General features: G+C 43.8%; 1 protein-coding gene across 7 annotated transcripts in view; it reads right to left on the reverse strand.

Annotated features, from left to right (window-relative positions):
* CHST11 (carbohydrate sulfotransferase 11) overlaps window positions 1-17,882 on the reverse strand; it is a 214,718-nt gene that overhangs the window by 136,648 nt on the left and 60,188 nt on the right. For 2 of the 7 annotated variants that reach the window (XM_083401289.1, XM_083401287.1), the window contains exon 2: window positions 14,958-14,996. The exons of the other annotated variants lie outside the window; for them this stretch is intronic. In XM_083401289.1, the coding sequence (XP_083257415.1) occupies window positions 14,958-14,996 (39 nt within the window). The remainder of the gene's footprint in view (window positions 1-14,957; window positions 14,997-17,882) is intronic. 7 annotated transcript variants of the gene reach the window in all.

Raw genomic sequence — 17,882 nt, forward strand, 5'->3', positions numbered from 1 at the left:
TAACTAGCCTAAGATACTATCAGAAGATAATAGCATTGCTGGAGCTCTTCAGCCAAACTTGTTTAACCAGCTTAAGATACACGTACCCTCTCCCTTCAAAGCTAACACATAACCATACAAACAATAACATGGAACATATTCAGTATAAAAAACATATTACAGAGATACAGTTCTATATAGTCATGATTTTAAGATGAGTCTGTGTTGCCCACCACAACAAGTAGTGGGCCTTCAAACTTAGACCCTGTTAAAAACAAATCAAGCACCAATTAATATTATGTGCTCATCAATTAATCAACCACAAGCTGACTTGACTGGTCTGATTAAATATAATAAAGCTCAGAGCCTACAGGCTCACAGAGGGTAATTTTTAAATGACCCTGTAATGAAAATAGGCTGCTTTATGTGTGAAATTAGTTGCTTAAAAAGGAAAAGAATGCATTCAATTCAACCACCTCCAAAAAATTTTTTAATAGCCTATACAATTACATTAAAGCAGTGGATACTAAAATATATAAAAAAGAAGCTTATCTAGATTAGCAAATTTATTGGAGTATGGTTTTAATATGAATCTTAGCAGAAAGAAGCATGGGAAGACTGATGAAGAATTCAACTAAATCTAAATGGATTTTAAAAATGAAACTTAGCTACCAAAGACCAGCGATTATTCTTACTTGCTCCATTTTCGTTAAATGACTGGAGCTGAAAAATCACAGGCGAAAGTAGATGAGACAAACCTAATGTATCTTTGCCTTTAAATGCAAGGTTTTACCACGGTTCTAATTTTTTAAAAAACAACAAAAATTGCCAGTGTGAGATAGAAGCAAAAGAAGCCAAGGACGTGGGGGAGATTTACCCTTCCAGCCCCACTGCGCTTCTGATCAAGATTGGAACCAAATGCCTGCAATCCTCATTGGGTGGTGGTGGGCACACACATGCTCACATCAATAGGAGTTCTCCCCATTCAAAGCAAATTTCAGGCACAGGGCCCTTCTAATGTGGATCAGGACCAGAACAGCTGAACAATATTTAACCCCACTGCACAGGCTAGGAAGCAGATCCAGATTGCCCCCCTTTCATACACACACACACACAGAGAGAGAGAGAGGGAGAGAGAGGGAGAGAGAGGGAGAGGCGCAAAGGTATGTAGCTACCATATTATCTAGCCTAACCTTCAAACTTAAGCATCAGAGAGGCACATGTAGAAAACACATAGACCATTCCCATCACCCTAATGGTAATTACAGGTGGCACATTGCTTGAAATTTTTCCTGTATATCAAAGGCCTACGAAAGCTATGCCTAGGCTTTGCTATACATTTAACCTCAAAATACATGAAAATGAAATTGGGACTGGGCTACATTCACAAAGTCATCTGCATGCAACAGACAGCAAAAAATATGGAAGTGGGCCATAGCTCTGAGGAAGTGGTCTCATCGGGGCAGGACTTTGTGGCAGGTGTCCGGAGCCCCATTCATGGAATAGGGAGGGGGCACAAGCACAGCAAGAGTGACTTATCGCATTTTCAAGTAGTAGTAATGAGTTTTCTTATCTGCCCTTCACCCTAAGGCCCAAGGGTGGGTTATGCCAGTGTGGTGTAGTGGTTAAGAGCGGTAGACTCATAATCTGTGGAACCGGGTTCGCGTCTCCGCTCCTCCACATGCAGCTGCTGGGTGACCTTGGGCTAGTCACACTTCTTTGAAGTCTCTCAGCCCCACTCACCTCACAGAGTGTTTGTTGTGGGGGAGGAAGGGAAAGGAGATTGTTAGCTGCTTTGAGACTCCTTCAGGTAGTGGTAAAGCGGGATATCAAATCCAAACTCTTCTTACGATGACTTAAAATTCAATATTAAAAACAGATTAAAACAAATTGCTATGCCATCCTGGTTCTCTATAGAAAACAGGAACTACTCACACGTCTGGTGCTTACACCCACAATCTCAAGTCTCCCCCAGCGACATACTTTATTCTCTTTGAGTTCTAGAAGGAGGGGTGGGGGACCTGTGGTCCACCAGATGTCATCGGACTGCACCTCCCATCAGCCCCACCCAGCATGACGAAGGTAAGAGGTGATGGAAATTTGCATTCCCACCCCGATTCTAGAATGAAAGCATAGCTCTGTGTCTCCAGAGTACCAGAACACCTGTGATTCAACAGCACCTTCACTTCCGATACAAGCAAAAGCAAACATAAAAGTAAAGGTAAAGGTACCCCTGCCCGTACGGGCCAGTCTTGACAGACTCTAGGGTTGTGCGCCTATCTCACTCAAGAGGCCGGGGGCCAGCGCTGTCCAGAGACACTTCTGGGTCACGTGGCCAGCGTGACATCGCTGCTCTGGCGAGCCAGAGCCGCACACAGAAACCGTTTACCTTCCCGCCAGTAAGCGGTCCCTATTTATCTACTTGCACCCGGGAGTGCTTTCGAACTGCTAGGTTGGCAGGCGCTGGGACCGAACAACAGGAGCGCACCCCGCCACGGGGATTCGAACCTCCGACCTTTCGATCAGCAAGCCCTAGGCGCTGAGGCATTTACCCACAGCGCCACCCGCGTCCCTAAAGCAAACATACCCTACCAGTAATAGCTGCATTTGTTAGGGCAAAAGCTGCCAGTGTAATGTAGCTGTTAGAGTGCCGGACTAGGACCTGGGAGACAATTCCACAGTCAACCATAAAGTTCACTGGGTGACCTTGGGCCAGTCACTGCCTCTCAGCCTAACCTACCTCACAGTGTTGCAGTGGGGATTAAATGAGGAAGGGGGCTTACCATGTCCACCACACCGAGCTCCTTGGAGAAACGATGAGATATGAATGTGATAGATAAATAGGATCAGGGGTTAAAGAGTAAACCACAACCTTCTAACAAACTCTTGCTGTCATCTGGCTGGCTCTGCAATGGCAGCACAGTCACCACAAGTTCCTGGGAATCCTTTGCCTTCATTTTTATTATCATTCTTCTTTTTAAAGAGAGTTTGCAGCAGGCTTTCTTGGCTCAGCCTCACAAAAGGTAGAGAACTGCAAGCTTAATTTGGTTTTAGGCAAGGTTAGATGCCTGAAAAACGGGAGGATCAAAATCACTGCCCCCACCCCCTTGCTTGGGCAGCCATCCAAGGCAAAATTTTGCAGAGTCAGGACAGGATGGAGCCAAAAGCCTTCACGCAACTGCTCTCAGTATTCTCTTTAGAGAGCATTGAGAAGATCACTAAGCACAGACACCTTGCCAGGACTGTGCTGAGACAAGCAGTTGGGAAGATTGAAAGAACGTTGGCTGCTAGAAAATGATCTGCTGTAGAAGATTAATGGTTCTTCTGTGGCTCCGAGAGACTCAGGGACAGAAATGGGCAAAGGGCAGAGAAGCATCTCTAGGTAAGTAGCAAAGATGGGAACACAAGCAAGGGTAGCATTTCAACTTCCAACTTGTGGATGGTGCAAACAAGCAGAGGCTGCCCCATCAGGGAGTAGCCATTTTGTGGCACGTGCTTTTTAAAGGAAGCACATGAGAAAATACCTCAGCGGGGTCAACCTGACTTGGGCTACAGTCTGAAAATTTTGGAAGTCCCAAATAGGCAACTACACAACTCTTTGCACCACTGTTTCCACATCACAGAAACATAGGAAGTGGCCTTGTAAGACTATTTACCCATCCAGCTCAATACAATCCTACTTACTGGGACTAGGAAAACCTCTCCAAGGTCTCTGGTAGAGAGCTTTCCCCTGAGCTGCCAACTGGTCCTTTTTGCTGGAGATGTCAGGCTGAACCTAAGACCTTCTGCTTGCAAAGCATGGACTCCACGACTCTGTAGCTCAGGGGTAGGGCAATCTATCCATCTACACACACAATGGATGTGCAAATCTGTCCATTTCAGTTTCTCACTGTTCCATTCTTGCATTCAGTACTCCACATTCCCATATCAGTTTGTGATTTATTTATTTATTTTTAAAGAAGCCCTCATGAAAATTCATCAGCACATTAGTGTAGATTTCTCATAACTTACCTATTTTTCTATGCAATTCTGCCTATCGTACACATTTTTGCATGCAAATTTTGCAAAAAAACCTGTATGTTATTTTCACCAACACATGGGACATTACCCTAATGTATGCATTTTCATATAGATTACGTACTCAACTGAAGAACCACAAAATTCGGAGAAATGCAAATGTTCAAAGGATGGCTGTTTTTCAGTTCACATATTGTTTTGGAAAGTGTGAATTAGGCAGGTTTGCCATTAAATATGAACTGAATCCAATTTGTCCCCAATCTCTAACACAAACACACTTTTCCGCCTTGCAAAGTTCTTAAATGCTGGGCCACTGAAGGTCATAGCCTAGGAGTCTCAAGTAAGATGCAAACTGTTTCATAGTTTGCTCTCTTATCATATTTGCTTAAACAGATGTCTTTCCAGCACTACTGATTAGCATTCTGAACAGCAGGATCACTCTCCTTCTATCTACCTTATAGTACATGAAAGGGAATCTCATTAGCAAAACATCAGTAGGTTTACAAACAGCATTAACAATTCCTTCTGCTCATCTAACACCTTCCTTTAAGAATTTCAAGGCACTCAGATGACAAGTAATTAAGTTATGGCATACCCCCAGTGAAAGGGAGAACTCTGATTTTTTACCCATTTATATTACCATTCTGATTAAGAAAAACAAAACAAAACGCTGAGCACCATATGTCCGGACCATACTTTCCGTTCACCTGCCTTGCAGCAGCAGCAGCTCTCACATCCTGATTAGTACTAGGATACATATTAATCCCATGCAGGCACTGTATGAGCATGTTGCACTTACTTATTATATCCTTTGCTCACAGCAAAAAAGAAACAGCAAGAGAAACCCACAAGTCCCCTTTTGTACAGCAGAGGTAAAGAACAAAAAGAAGAGTTTGGATTTGATATCCCGCCTTTCACTCCCTTTCAGGAGTCTCAAAGCGGCTAACATTCTCCTTTCCCTTCCTCCCCCACAACAAACACTCTGTGAGGTGAGTGGGGCTGAGAGGCTTCAAAGAAGTATGACTGGCCCAAGGTCACCCAGCAGCTGCATGTGGAGGAGCGGAGACGCGAACCCGGTTCCCCAGATTACGAGACTACCACTCTTAACCACTACACCACATTGGGTGCTCCTAGAATGCCACCCTGAGAAGTTTCTGTACCCAGATTGCATTATCTACTTTGGGGGTTCCGCCATTGAGTTTAAAGATGCAATCCCATTCACAATTACTTGCTTATTTATAATTTGGTTGTACTGTAGGACAGTCCACAAACTTGCCTAACATTAATGGATTTTCCCCTGTGAAGTCTTTTTATTTAAAAAAAATCTACTCCAGATTCAGAGACCAAATAACCTCCCCTTCTTCTCTCCATTTTCCCTTTTAAAAAAAGGAGAGATGATTTAATTAAACTTTAATCCTGTAAATTTGTGGACTATGTAAAGACATCTTATTCAGTAACTGGTGTCAGGATGGAACAAAGATGTAACACGTACCATGAGTCCTTTTGAGTTTATTTCCCCACCATTCTGCCAAGGAGCTCAAGATGGTATTGCAAAGTTCTTCCCCACCCACTTTTATCATCACAATGACACTGCCTGGTAGGTTAGACTTAGACACAGCAACTGGTCCAAGATCATACCACAGACTTCATGGCCATGTGGGGATTAGAACCCAAGTCGTCCCAGTCCCAGTCTAATACTCTGAACACTGCAACAACAAAAAACCTGGTGGTACTTTACAGACTTAACACACATGGGATTTTGTGGAAGGACCTTCCTCCTCAGAGGAAGGAGGGAGAGTGCCAGTGCTTCTGCTGCATTAGCTGTGGCTGTCATGACCCTGGAGCCATGTCCCTCATTTTTGAGGAGTGAGGGGAAGGACATGCAGGTCCAGTCCCACAAATGCTTTCAGAATAACCTCACTCAACAGTCCACTCAACAGTCTGAAGATGCAGCACCACAAGACCTGAGGCTCCTCCTCAGTAGGAGATGACTGAAGGAGGCTGGGTCCTTTAAGTAGAGCAGTATTTTGCTGCTCAGGCGGTGCTAACTATTTGGCTGCACAAGCCCCTGCTGCTGTAAAAAGACTCCGCTCCAGCTTATTTCTTCCTGGAGTAATGGCATAAGAAGAGCCCGGTGGAAGAGGCTTGTCTTGTCCAGCATCCTGTTTTCTCAGTGACCAACTGGATGCCTGTTGGAAACCTGCAAACAGGACTCTCCTCTCCTGTGTTTTCCAGAAACTGGTGTTCAGAAGCATTACTGCCTCCCAATTGTTTCTCAGACCACGACAATGGCAGAGCACCGTGTTTCCCAGAGTACAGCATGAGCCTTGCCTCTTTCCTGAACCTTGCCCCTCATGAACCTTGCTAGGCCTCACTTGCCACCACAGAGCCCAACTGTGGCAAAACTGCAGGTGGGGGTGGGGAGGCAAGGAAGCAGCAGCCCTGCTTGCATATGAGGATACAAGCAACATTAGTGCTGACCTAGTAGGGTAGAGAGACAGAGTTCCCTTGGGTGGGGGATATCAAAAAAAGGAAGCACTACTACACTTTGTTTTGATGTATGGCAAGCAGCAATTTTTCCTGGTCTCCATGCCCTTTGAAGAAAGCCTGTAATAGGATCTTGTAAGGAAAGGAGAGTCCTAAAATATATATCTTTTCCCCTGTATAACTCTCCATCACAAATATAGTTTATCTGTGAGGGAAAGCCAGTGACTGCATAATTTCATGGTTGACTCATGTTTTAAGTGGTTTCCAAATTAGAGGGAGTTACACAGAAGCATGGAGGTGAAGGTAAAGAAGAAGCTAGAGTGCTCTTAATTATAAGACAAGCAAACAATGGATACAAAGCAATGGCTTTATTTATATCCTCTTCCATGCATGGGGTCAATACCACACACCTCAGATGCATTTGCTGAATTCTGCCCATACTACAGGAAAATCGTCAGGCTCTATCATTTCCAACTCCAGTCCATGATGATCGTGTTTCCTGCTCACATTTGGATATTTCCTCCTTAGAAAAAGCAGCACATCCTTTAAAACAGGGTTGGGGAGCCTTCAATCTGCAGCTAGATTAGGCCCACCAATACTATATCCTCACACCAAATGCCATAATATATTTATTTAAACAATTTCTATACTGAGTAACTACAATAGCCTCTAAGTGGTTTATAAGGATACAACACAAAAAGTAAACAATCAGTTAAGCTACAAAATCAAACATCAGTTAAAAATCCTGCTGTAAAAAAATATTCAGTAGGTGCTGGAAGTTCAACAGGGAGAGGGCCTGTTTGACCTCAGCTGGAAAGGAGTTCCACAAAATTGGGCCCACAATACTGAGGAGCAGGAGTCATGCATTCAAGCCATGAGGGAACACTAACAGTGACTCCACAAAGATCTTCAGGATCATGCAGAGATATAAGGAATGAGGCAGCCCTTAAGGCAGTGTTTTTTCAAATTTGGGTCTCTAGCTTTACTACAGCTCCCATCATCCCTAGCTAACAGGACCAGTGGTCAGGGATGATGGGAGTTGTACTCCAACAACAGCTGGAGACGCAAGTTTGAGAAACACTGTCTTAAGGAATCGTGGAGCAAAGTTGTTAAGCAAAGCTGCAAAATAGTGCAGTAACCTTGAGCTTGGCCCTGGTGTGGGGGAAGGCAGTGAAAACTTTTGAGCACCGAGTTATGTACTGATGAGAGCCTGTCTCCGTCAACATTCTAGCTGCAGCATTTTGCTCCAATTAGAGCCTCCAGGCCAGCTCCAGAGGTAGCCCCACACAGAGTGTGTTAAAGTAATTAAGTCTTGAGGTTATCAATGCATAGGTCACAATAGCCAGGCTATCCCTGACCAAAATTGCTGTACAATGTCACGAGTGGAACAGGTAAAGTTGGGGTTGCATAGATTGCCTGGCAAGCTGGGGTTGCATTCAGTGCCTTTTAAATGTTATGCCAAATGCAAGCCCTGGTGGTATTTGTTCCACTATTTCTGGTGCATGAATAGGACTCAAGAGGCAGCTCTTATGTAAAACATTTGGGTGTATAATTGGTTCAGCAGCAGAGCTCCAAATGGCAAAACACAAATAAGTATAGCATAACGAAAAGAAACAAAGCTTAAATGTGTTATGTCCATGGAACTATTCAAGCATGTGAATTTTCAAATTAGCATATAAGGATTTGCAGGACCTACTTTTGATAACTACGCCTTCTAATCCTGCAGCATAACTTAACACATTTTTGTGTTTCAGAAAAATAAAAAGGTGGAATAAGATCTACAAAACTTTGAATGTTCCTGGGATTATGAAAATAAAAGCACTGTTAATACACTTGAAGTGTTTGCTCGCCACAGTCAAATTAATAACTGTACTTTCCTTTGACTACTTGAACAAAAGAGAGGGGGAAATAGTCAGATACACTTTTTGGCAGCAAGTACATGGCCAAAGGGACGCGGGTGGCGCTGTGGGTAAAACCTCAGCGCCTAGGACTTGCCGATCGCATGGTCGGCGGTTCGAATCCCCGCGGCGGGGTGAGCTCCCGTCATTCAGTCCCAGCTCCTGCCCACCTAGCAGTTTGAAAGCACCCTTAAGTGCAAGTAGATAAATAGGTACCGCTTTATAGCGGGAAGGTAAACAGCGTTCCGTGTGCTGCTCTGGTGCCAGTTCACCAGAGCAGCTTCGTCACGCTGGCCACATGACCCGGAAGTGTCTGCGGACAGCGCTGGCTCCCGGCCTCTAGAGTGAGATGAGTGCAAAACCCTAGAGTCTGTCAAGACTGGCCCGTACAGGCAGGGGTACCTTTACCTTTACCTTACCGGTTGTCGAATGTTTCAGAAGTCGAATGGTCTTCCGGAACATATTATTTTCGACAACCGAGGTTTGACTGTATTTAATTGCTTTGTATGCAAACCTGGCTTCCGAATAAACATTGTGGATGAAAGAACCAAAATGGTGCTAGTGAGGTTTTTTAAGTAGCATTTGACAAATGCTCAGCTGTAGGATATGATGGTTTTATGAAGCACAGAGAAATTCCCTGTCCATAAATCACCCTTTTTCATTTTTTCATTTAGTTTTTTTTAATGTTGCTTCAGCCTTGGTAGAAATAAATTTTTAATACCTGAGCTCCTGTAACCCGACAAAGCATTTGTTAGATGCACTGTGCTCAGTCAGCCTTATTTCGCTCCCTCCTGAATGAAGGTATGAGAAAATGGATGTGTACTGGCTGGGATCAGACAAGCCATCTGATTCCAGCCAAAGGGCTTTGGTGAGCTACCTGTCAAGCAGTAAATCATCTGCCTGCGGAGGGAGGGGAGCACACTCCTCCGCTCGAAGGTGACTCTTGAGAACAGCGGTCAGCTATGAATCAAATCCCCATTACATCACCAACTTCTGCATTTTAGGGATTTTCTTCCTTTCCTGTCGCTGCGTCTGTCTGCGTTGCAGCTTTTCGCGGTGAAGCAATTACGAGTTGGTTGGAAGGATGCCAGGCATTTCCCCAAAGAGGCGTGCTGCCTACATCCCCAATCATTCTCTCCTATTCTGCATATATAAGGCCTGGAAACGATGCCTTATGAGGAACGGCTAAGGGAGCTGGGCATGTTTAGCCTGGAGAAGAGGAGGTTAAGGGGTGATATGATAGCCATGTTCAAATATATAAAAGGATGTCACATAGAGGAGGGAGAAAGGTTGTTTTCTGCTGCTCCAGAGAAGCGGACACGGAGCAATGGATCCAAACTACAAGAAAGAAGATTCCACCTAAACATTAGGAAGAACTTCCTGACAGTAAGAGCTGTTCGACAGTGGAATTTGCTGCCAAGGAGTGTGGTGGAGTCTCCTCCTTTGGAGGTCTTTAAGCAGAGGCTTGACAACCATATGTCAGGAGTGCTCTGATGGTGTTTCCTGCTTGGCAGGGGGTTGGACTCGATGGCCCTTGTGGTCTCTTCCAACTCTATGATTCTATGATTCTATATATGGCATTAGCCATGAATCTCAAACATCCCTTGCACCACGGACCCAAAAGGTCATCGGCACTCTCTATAAAAGGAAAGTGCGAAGAATCTTCTGCTGTCCTCCTACCTACACCATATGTTGGATTCACCATATTCATCACATTTACACGTTGGTTTCTTTTTATTTACTTGACAAGATTTATATGCTGTTTAATTGACAGAAACCTCTGAGTGGCTTACATGAGGCGACATAAGATCTTCATTTAAAAAATAGCAACCAAATCGAAAGCTAAAAATACAATTGACATAAAATGTAGCAAAATATCAAAAAGGCCAGCGGTTCCAAAGCAAATATGCATAATAAACTGCATGTTAAATTTACTTGTGTGGATAGGCTCCCCCCCCCCCAAAAAAAAAAATCGGTTAGCAGGTGCCAAAAACAATAAAACAGAGATATATGAATGGGCAAAAGAGGCAGACTCCAGTGAGTAGGTGCTACCACCACAGAGGATCAATTCCTTGCAGATGCAGAACTGCCAGTTCCTTGTACTCAGTGCTATTTTTCTAGAAAAAAGGTGTGTCGGAACTCGCCATGAACACCTCCCTTGTTCTCTTAGAATGGCAATAACACCTACCTGAGAGGTGCTGGAACTGAGCTCTGGCGAGTTCTGGCTGGAAAAAATCCCCTGCTTATACTCTAAATTAATTAGGGGGTGTGCACATGCAATATGGTATGTTGTCTACCTGTGGAGATGAATTTAGCTGTTCGCCAAAGAACTCTGGAAATCGTGATTTGCAAAATTAGGCGTTCAGCGGCAGATCCAAGTGCAGTCCAACAGGTACAGAGGGGCATGAAGAGGATTTAATCTCAAACTAAGTGGGAAGAAGCACATAAACCCTTCTGCCTGTAGCTTTTCCTCACCATTCCTCCCCTGGCTTCTTTCTGCCCCCTGCTACAAGGAGTTCTGGGTATGTTTTCCAACATTGTGACGAGTAATGACTCTAGGAAGGGAGTGGCAAGGGACAGGCAGTGGGTGCACAAGGCAAAGTACAGTCTCTCCCACCCTAAATTCCTGCACCTTGCCCCTATTTTGTAGCTATTCAGTGGCAATCAGGATTCCCAGACCTGGCACTGAATATCTAATTCCAGCCATCTTGCTGCCTGCTTAAATATATTGCGGACTCTGTGTTCCCATGGGACCCAATAACCATTCTTTTTTGTGATCTGCTTTAAGGAGAAGGTTGAGGATTGTATTTGGAACCTGTCATAAATTTCTTACGCAGAGGAAGGTTAAATGTGGCAGGTTAAATGTGTGACTAGGATACTCTTAAGGTTTATGACCGTTTCAAAACATTATGGCAAAGCTTATGAAGCTTACGTATTAGATTCAAGTCAGTCACCAACTGTCAGGCAAATTTAGTGAGGACCGGCCATTTTTCATCTGCTGCTAAATGGGTAAGTATGTTAAGAATATCTATCCATCCATTTTTAAAACAATGTATTCTACTAATCAAAATAAAATGACAACAACAAAAAAAGCAGTGTAGAGTTTTGTCCCTTTTCTTTTTCTGTAATCAATCACTGCAGTTTAAGGTAAAGACAAACATTTATTCAAAGTGAAGAAGTGGTTTGGCTGAACATATGTTCACTTCATGCCAAAGTGAGCATTTCTTTTCAGGGCAAAGGAAATGTGCTCAGACCAGGTCCACCGTACTTCATCAACATTTTTTTTTTAAATCAAAATGTCCAATATAGACTAGGCACTGCATCACAAGTAGTAAAAGGTTCACCGGCTCGCCCCTCTTAAGACTACCTTCTACACAAAGTGATCTAGTACAACAGTGCTAGCAAACATGGTGCCCTCCATGTTCATTAACTTCAATGGGTCTACTCTCAAGCAAAACGTTGCTGCATACTACCCAGTATGAGACCTGCATCTGATTTACATCTGATTTGCCAAAGTTAAATCCCTAACTGAGCCTATTTCTCCACTCCACACACATGCTACACGGCCTTGTAAACAAAACACTCATTACTGAAGCCTTCCCCTGTGCCGGTACTTACCTTGCTTATCTTATCTCACACCTAGAGACCCTTGGAGCAACTTGAACAGAAAAGTTGAAAGACGGGGGACTTGAAAATGCATTACGTAATCATATTGCTAGAAACTGCTTTCCCTATTCTATTAATATGTTGGTGGTTCTGGTAGTGTTTTTGTTATCCAAAAATGACAGGTGTCAAGCAAAGAAGTGAAGAGGACTGAGGGTAATAAAACTTATTTACAGAAGGGCAGAGCAAAATGATAAATGAAGTAGTCAAGTCCATTCATATGACCTTCTTAGGGCATGCACAGCTGTGTTTTCAACCCACGGTGACTGTTAGACATTCTGCATGGCCCAGACTGCCTGCAGCAGGTTTTTAATCCATTGCAGCTGATGTTTTCTTAGTGGTTCTGGTTGTGCTAAAACACAGCCCATCCAAGGTGAGCAGTCACACATGGACCTCAACCCAGAACAATATAGCCAACTCAGTATGGGCCTACGAAGGCCAGAGCTGATACACCTGTGTGTAAGGTAAAGGTAAAGGGACCCCTGACCATTCGGTCCAGTCGTGACTGACTCTGGGGTTGCGGCGCTCATCTCGCTTTATTGGCCGAGGGAGCCGGCATACAGCTTCCGGGTCATGTGGCCAGCATGACTAAGCCGCTTCTAGCGAACCAGAGCAGCGCACGGAAACGCCATTTACCTTCCCGCCAGAGCGGTACCTATTTATCTACTTGCACCTTTATGTGCTTTCGAACTGCTAGGTTGGCAGGAGCAGGGACCGAGCAACGGGAGCTCACCCCGTCGTGGGGCTTCAAACTGCCGACCTTCTGATCGGCAAGTCCTAGGCTCTGTGGTTTAACCCACAGCGCCACCCATGTCCCTGCACCTGTGTGTACGTTCCTTTAAATAAGACTTTTGATTGGTGTTATTTCTGCTGCTTAGGCTACTGAGCAAGTAAGTGAAGAATTGTTAGCAAACAATTTCCCAACAAACCTGGTAGCTGCCTCTCAGGTTCTGTGGAAGAAGATTAGCTTGGATCCTAAAATAAGAACATTTTCCCTACAACTACCTGCCCCACAAAAAAGCCTCTATGAAAAATCAAGGTCCTCTCTGAAGCAATGTGGGATGGAGCATTAAGAGTTGCTGGGAGAGGAAGAAGTGGACTCTGACAGCAGTTCCCTCCTGAGGAGCAAACTTCTCTGCTTCCCCTTCACTCATTTGGCAGGGAAGCCGAGGGAAATCCTTCCCTTGCCACGGGCTCTGTTTCTTATCCTGAACTGAACCGCCTCTCCTCCCACTTTCATCCATAAAGGAACTCAGAGCACAGAGGTTTCCTTTTTTGTGCTCGTGTTCATTCGCTCCATTTAAAGCAGATGTTATTCCTAAAGACAGCTGCTAAATTATACCAAGATCAACTGCTAACTGGCTACTGCCATAGATAGTCATGACTAAGGCTACTGTTTGTGCCACGTTTTTCTTATATGGAACAAACTGAGTTGGCACCAGTGGACACTCTGAGAAAAGACTATGCTGCATATGCTGTATGCATTTCCTGAAGTTGCCCAAGATGTCAAAAGTTAGTATAACAGTAATCTGCTGTGCAAACTTGAGAAATGAGAGAAATCTGTAATCACTGTAATGAGAATAGCAAGTAAATACAACACAGCCAATTCTACTTTTCTTACATTTACATCCCACTTTTCTGCTATCATAGACTCCCAAGGCAGTGTAAACATAGTTTCCAAGTGGCCATACATCCAAGCACTGACCAGACTCTGATCTGCTGTCAGGGACTGGCTGGTCAAAGAGGAATAGACACACCAGCTGGGGAATCCCCAAGCAAAACCCCAGAGGTGTAAGGCTCAGAGCCAGGGGATTGATTGTGGGACACAGAGGAGCTGTCAGAGGGAGAAGATTGGTGGGAGGTGGTGTTGGAAGCTGAAAGAGCAACAGGGTTTAGTGAGCAGGCAGAGCCTGTGACAGGGAACAGTTCAGACTCTGAGGCTGAAGCAGAGATGGAGCATCATGCTGAAGAATCCAGGGAGTCTCTCCCTCCTGCTGTGACAAGCTCCCCTTCCCGCTGGTCTCCAAGAACATGCAGAATAATGAGAAAAGCAGAGCAGAGGTCAGAGGTGGACAGACACAGTTTGAGACTGCTTGGAGAACATCCTGAAGGTCTTAAGGGTGGTAGAAGGCCTTCAATCCTGGGAACTGCTCCATAGGGGCAAGACCTATTGGAAAGGGTTGCTGAGACCACCAGGCTGAGTTGTATTTTGTTTCCTTAAATAAAGACTTAACTTCACCAGCATCATATTTCTTCCTTTCTTGCTGACCTGGGTCTGACCCCTGCTTAGCTTCAACAAGGGCCTTATATGCCTTCAGCCTATATGCTGGGGCCTTGTTTGGCCGGTTTCTTTGATTTTGAATTATCTTTACCTCCTCTGGGAATACAATATATTATTGCACTGTGCTGCAATTACCTAAATATTCCACACTCAACATCTGCATAAAGCAGACAGGTTTTGTTCATGCCAGCCACATGGATGCCAGGGGTCTCTGCCCCTACTCACCACAATTCTTCATCCAGGCAAGCACAGGACCTCCACACAGTTCAAGTCCTTAAGTGCTTTTGCAAAGAGGTGTCTAGCAAAGAGAAGAGGTCTGGCTTAGGTGAGAGGTCTGGCTTAAGGAGAGGTATGTAGCTTGGATGGGGTACTGAGGGTCATATATTGAAACCTGGAGGGCCACACTTGGCCCTCAATCCTGAGGTCCTCCTTACTTCAGGCATTTAGCCAAAACCTGATTGTTTTGGAAGGCCTTCAGCTGAAGAAAACTGAAGGTTGTTTTCTTCTGTGCCTTCACTTTAGGTTTTTTTTTAGAGTTTTATGAGTTCCCCATTTTTGCTGAATTCCCCTTTTTAAGCAGATTCCATATTTTTATGGTTGCTTAATACATTTTGTGAAGTTGATTTTCTTACATGTCTGTTTGATTGTTGTAAGATGCTTCAATTTTCTTTCTGGGGAGAAAGCAGGATATAAGTTTTATAAATAAGTAAAAGAACTGCAAGTATTTTGTATGATTCACTTTGCTAATATGGGTATAATTACAGCACAGGAAAAAAATATGAATGGGGGAATTCTAATTCAGATAACAGATTAAGCCAGGGGCAGCCAACAGAAGTTGGCTAACTCTGGCTCCCATCGACCTGAGCCAGCATGGTCAATGGGTGTGGGATGATGGGAGTTGTAGTCCAACAAAAGCTGGAAGACAAGAAGTTCTCAATCTGTGGGTTAAGCTCTAGTGCAAGCAACATGCAACACATTCCAAACCAGCTGAAAAGAGATACATTGCTTTTCTTAGAGCCTAAACATCTACCTAGCCCTTCCAGATACATTTCTGTATTTGGGGCTGCCACAGAAAGTAATAATAATGCAGAATATGCCCTCAGATTGACACTGGGCCTATAAAATGCCATGAGGAAAAAGCAGATTACTATCCAGAGGGCTGCAACTGTTGCTGTACCTCGAGCACACTTGCATGGTGCATAGGCTATATAAATCATGCCTTTTTATTAGAACTAGCCAGAGAGTTCATACAAAGCAGGAATCTCAAATACCAAAAACAAATGTCATACTCTCAAGGCTTTATGCAAAGCTTTCTATTAAAATCACCAGGGCTGCACATGCATAACAGAGGGAGACATAAAAACACCACTTCAAATGATCAATAGTAGAATAAAAAGCAGGTCTCACTTCTGAGAAGTGAACTATGATATGAGTTGAAAGGAATGGGATGCTGGAAATGATCCCGAGCCAATGGGATGTGGAGGGGCAAGAGTGCTAGACTATGATAAAGGGAGGAAGGCCTGGGTTCAGGTCTCCACTCAGCCGTAAATCTCACTGGGTGGCTTTGAGCCAATTGCTCCTGCTAAAGCCCAACCTGTCTCACAGATGAAACTTGCAGGGCCAGCAAAGCCATGTGGTTGCCCTAACCTGCTTGGAAGTTGGGTAGGATGAAAAAACACACACACTGTATTTATACAGTATATGCAGGTTACACCAAGAGTTTTCTCCCTCTGGTCCCAGAGGGGTCGCTGTACTTCAACGTCCTTGCCGAAAGATGTCAAAGCGCAAGTTCTAAGTTACAGAAACATAGAACTGTAGGGTTGGAAAGGACACCAAGGGAGTTCCAAGCCCCTGCAATGCAGGCAAGTCAACATGCAGAGAGTCCTCCAGCAGCTTAGAGTTCTCGGAGTGCAAAGATATGGCAATTCTCCAAATCTTCTTCTCAGATGAGTTCTTCTCAAGGTGTTCAGGTAACTCCACAGTTGCACAACAATCCACTCCTTCCTAATAAGAACCAATGACCCACAACCCACGCTGTAATTTGAGTTATGTGCTTAATCTGTCCAGTAGCACCAGATTCGGGCCAGCTGCATTTTAGGAATGAGCCAGCTCTTTCCTCACTAATGGAATTAACACATTAACTACATTCCTTAACAACTTCTGTGTCATAACTGTAGAAAAACTGGGTCTATAGCACTGTAAAAAGTGCTATTACATGTTCATTCTTTGTCGCAACAATCCTGTGAGAATTTACACAGAAAAGGATTATACTGGAGCCCACCTTAGGTATGATTGAACTCCCCGGGGACTCAAAAGCCTGTCACTATTTTGTGACAATTAGGTTGGTCTTAACAAAGGTATTTTCCAACTGTGAATTGGGGAAGGGAAGGTTCTACTTGACATACCTTTGCTTTTTTTGTTTATTAAATTCATGTTAAACTGTATCAAACACACATTTAATTCACTGATTGAATCCTTAGAGGCTTATTACTAAAAACTGTCTTGAGACAATATGAAAGCACAATGTTATCTTCTACATTGCACTTGCGATATTTAATTACATATCTCAACACAAAATACCTAATTTAAATGTGTATTTTATGTGAATATGCACATTTCTAAACACATCTTACTCTAAAATATGCATTTTAAACATGTTTTTGCACCTTTTTGTAGCTGAGAGCTATGTTGCAAAATTCAGGTAAGTGTGAATAATTAGTTTCCAACCTGAGCATTAGTTCAGGGGGTACAGATCAGGTCAGTCTGCATCAGAATTCACAGAAACTGAATTCCTTAAGCATCTCTAGCTGTGACACAATGGAAAAATCAGCAGGGAAAGGAACTGTTGAAAGCACAAGAGTCCTTCCCAAAACACTTGTCAGCTGCAGAACTTACAACCGCTCTCTTAGGACAAAATGTGTCAGTTCTGTCCTAAAGCATGCAAGGGAAATCCACAACAACGAGGCAACAGGAGATCAAGGACACAGGAAATAAAGAGATAAAAGATGAAGAGGCTAATCTTATAAAACACACGCTGGCCTACAGAACACGAACAAGAATTTATTCAGGTGGGTGAAGCAAGTTAAGTAGCAAAGAGAATAAATATCAGGTGACATTGTATTTTTTTCAAAAGTGCGAGCTCTGGCCAGCAAACAGAGATTAAAACAGGGGTCCAAATGCTTTCAAGGCAGTCTGAATCATACAGGAACAAAGATAACAATCCACAGAGGAACAGAGACCATGGGAATAGGGCTGCTTTCATTATTCTGGAATTTCACATCATGATGCTGTAGCATTCTGAAGGCCACAGAAACTCAGCATACTCAGCCAATGAAGTGTGTTGGCTGGCAGCAGCCAGGGTTTTTTTTTTTAACAAAAAGGAAAAGCAAGAAAAGAAAAAAGAACTATGTCACACAGTTCAAAGCCCCAAAGGTCTAAGAGAAGCTGATATCGTGCATCATGACAAATTGTGCACAACATATAGAATCACAGACTTGTAGAGGTTCAACAAGTCCCACTTGCTGCAATGCACACAGCTGTCCCTGGGTGGGCTCAAA

This window comes from Podarcis tiliguerta, assembly GCF_965153285.1.
Source record: "Podarcis tiliguerta genome assembly, chromosome: 10".
NCBI classification, from domain to species: Eukaryota; Metazoa; Chordata; class Lepidosauria; order Squamata; family Lacertidae; genus Podarcis; species Podarcis tiliguerta.